The sequence below is a fragment of the Cinclus cinclus genome, unplaced genomic scaffold (assembly GCF_963662255.1).
Source record: "Cinclus cinclus unplaced genomic scaffold, bCinCin1.1 SCAFFOLD_32, whole genome shotgun sequence".
Classification (NCBI taxonomy): domain Eukaryota; kingdom Metazoa; phylum Chordata; class Aves; order Passeriformes; family Cinclidae; genus Cinclus; species Cinclus cinclus.
The window spans coordinates 450,820-454,239 of NW_026912098.1; the positions used below are offsets into that span (position 1 = coordinate 450,820).

Below are 3,420 nucleotides of genomic sequence, written 5' to 3' on the forward strand. Positions count from 1 at the left end.
TCTGCATAAAAGGGAAAATCCTGATTTTATAATCTACTGCTCAGGGTTGCCTAGATGTAAACTTGAACATTGATATTCACATATCTGTTCAGGTTGAGAACCATAAAAACAATTTCTCTCATTTCTGAATAAACCAGGCAAAGAAAGAAATCAGCACAGGGCCCCTTACAGGCAGCATCAGTGTTGCTTTTCCAGCCTCCTCAGGGTTGCTCTGACTTTGCCATCAGAGCCTGCAGAGGCAGAGCTGGCCCTGGCAGTGGCCTGTGCTGGGAGGGGTCTGCAGGGCAGAGCTGAGCCCCCAGGGCTGGGCTGGGCTCTGGCAGCACTGGCAGGGCCCAGCCCTGGGCACAGGGAAGCAGCAGCTGGCAGGGAGAGCTCCAGGCAGCAGAGCCCTGGGCAGGCAGTGGGGGGAAAGTGACACCAAGCTGGGCTGGGATATTTCAAGTCATCTCCAAACCAAACTATTCCATGATTACTGTTCTTACAGATCCTCATGCCAAGACACAGCAAATGTCCAACAGCAGCTCCATCAGGCACTTCCTCCTGCTGGCATTGGCAGACACGCGGCAGCTGCAGCTCCTGCACTTCTGCCTCTTCCTGGGCATCTCCCTGGCTGCCCTCCTGGCCAACGGCCTCATCATCAGCGCCGTAGCCTGCGGCCACCACCTGCACACCCCCATGTTCTTCTTCCTGCTCAACCTGGCCCTCACTGACCTGGGCTCCATCTGCACCACTGTCCCCAAAGCCATGCACAATTCCCTCTGGGACACCAACAACATCTCCTACTCTGCATGTGCTGCTCAGCTCTTTTTCTTTGTGTTCTTCATCTCAGCAGAGTTGTCCCTCCTGACCATCATGTGCTACGACCGCTACGTGTCCATCTGCAAACCCCTGCACTACGGGACCCTCCTGGGCAGCAGAGCTTGTGCCCACATGGCAGCAGCTGCCTGGGCCAGTGCCTTTCTCTATTCCCTGCTGCACACAGCCAATACATTTTCCCTGCCCCTGTGCCATGGCAATGCCCTGGGCCAGTTCTTCTGTGAAATCCCCCAGATCCTCAAACTCTCCTGCTCACACTCCTACCTCAGGGAACTTGGGCTTCTTGCTGTTAGTGTCTGTTTGGTATTTGGTTGTTTTGTGTTCATTGTTTTCTCCTATGTGCAGATCTTCAGGGCTGTGCTGAGGATCCCCTCTGAGCAGGGAAGGCACAAAGCCTTTTCCACCTGCCTCCCTCACCTGGCTGTGATCTCCCTGTTCCTCAGCACTGGTTTTTTTGCCTACCTGAAGCCCCCCTCCATCTCCTCCCCATCCCTGGATCTTGCCCTGTCAGTTCTGTACTCAGTGGTGCCTCCAGCCCTGAACCCCCTCATCTACAGCCTGAGGAACCAGAAGCTCAAGGCTGCAGTGTGGACACTGATGACTGGAAGGTTTCAGAAACAGTAAACCTTTCCAATTTGTGCAAGTTGCCAATTTCTCCTAGTCAGTTGTAATATGAGTAATTTTTGAGAATTCTTTTTTTTTTCTTTCTTGCCGAATATTTTTACCTTTGTTTTAGTCTAATAATTTGTGCACAAAATCACGTCTATATTTGTGATATTTTTTTGTCTCTCCACCTTTTCTGTGGCCCCGGACTCTGTCCATGAGGGGCTCTGTTCTCTGTAGCTTGAAATGAACTAAAGGATCTCCCAATTTTTTTTTTAATTAGGGATCTCCTTTCTTTGGAGCTTCCTTCTGCTCCCTTCTCTAGAGCTGCAGCAGCAATATCTGTGTGCAGAGGTGGGGGCAGGTCAGGGGTGGCACAGCAGCTCGGCTCCTGATGGTCACACCATTCCTCATCCATTAATATTTTTACAACAAAAAAAAACTTTACACTACTCTTAAAAAAAATACTATATATATACAAGTCATACTAAAATTACACAAAATACCATAACAAAACTACAAAAAAAATTTAAAAAAAGCACAAAAAACCCCCCAACAAAATTAATATAAATCATAGTTTAACCATTCCCCATAACCATACCCCACCCTCTTATCATCTCTTACCAAACTAATAATAGTACTAATTTTAAATTATCATTTAAACCTTATATTCTTAACAAAATAATTACTATTATAAAAATCCACCTAAAAACTACCCATTTAATACTCATCCAAAGTAGATACAAACCAAAAAAAAAAACCCCAATCTTAACTAAAACTCGAATTCTAAAGCATCAAAAATTACAACAGATCAATAAACAAAATAAAAAATAATAAAACAAAATGCAATCAATATTTATTCACCAAACCTAATTCACAACAACAAAAAACCCCAAAATGTACATTTCCCAAAATTTAACTACAAATATAAAACCTAACTACAAACATGAAATCTAACTACAACCATCCAATAAAATAAACAAAAAATAAAAAATCCTAAATATTATATAAGAAATATATAAAAATTCATCAAAACACCAAAATAATAAAAAACCTTCATCTTCACAACGACTAGAAAACAAAAAAAAAACCCTAACAACACACCACATATACACAAAACACAAGAAAAAAGATACATGACACAAAAAATTAAAAAATATATAAATCAAAACTTTCAAATAAAAAATCATGAACCATTAATAACACAAAAACTCCCCAATCACACAACACTCTTTTACTTACTGTAACTTACTCACTAAATCATACTTAATCTAATCAAATATATTTCTATCAATTCCTGTAACTCACTTATAACACAGGCCAGGTGCCATTGCCCACCTGGGCACACTGCTGGCTCATGTCCACCCTGCTGTCCATCACTGCCCCCAGGTCCCTTTCTGCCTGGCCCCTCTCCAGCCACTCTGTCCCCAGCCTGGAGCACTGCAGGGGTTGTTGTGGTCAAGGGGCAGGACCCAGCTCTTGGTCTTGTTAAACCTCACCCTGTTGGATTTGTGCCCTGGATCCAGCCTGTCCAGGTCCCTCTGCAGAGCTCTCCTACCCTCCAGCACATCCACACTCACACCCAGCTTGGTGCCATCTGCACATTTGCTGATGGTGCACTGTGCTCCCTTCTCCACATCATCAATAAAGATGTTAAACAGGACTGGGCCCACACTGATCCCTGCAGGACACCACTGCACACACGCTGCATGTGGCACCATTCCCCACCACTCTCTGGGCCCCGATGTCCATCCAGTTCTTAGCCCAGGGAGGGGTGAACCGCTCCAAGACACAGGCTTCAGCTTTTCCAGGGAATGCTGTGGGATGGGGTGTCAAAGGCTAAAGTTCAAGCAGACAACATCCACAGCCCTCCCTGTATCCACCAGGCCCTGTCAGAAAACTCCTGGTGGGCAGGAGCTGGGCAGGAGGCAGCCGTGTGCCCTGGCAGCGAGGCAGGGCAGGAGCACCCAGGGCTGTGGGACCAGGACATCAAGGACG

General features: G+C 46.1%; 1 protein-coding gene across 1 annotated transcript; it reads left to right on the forward strand.

Annotated features, from left to right (window-relative positions):
* Positions 1 to 573: 573 nt before the first annotated feature.
* LOC134057352 (olfactory receptor 14A16-like) lies at positions 574 to 2,830 on the forward strand (the record flags this gene model as incomplete). The annotated part of the gene is made up of 1 exon (XM_062514341.1): positions 574 to 2,830. A coding segment is annotated over one exon (870 nt), but the record flags the coding sequence as incomplete, so codon positions are not given.
* Positions 2,831 to 3,420: the final 590 nt, after the last annotated feature.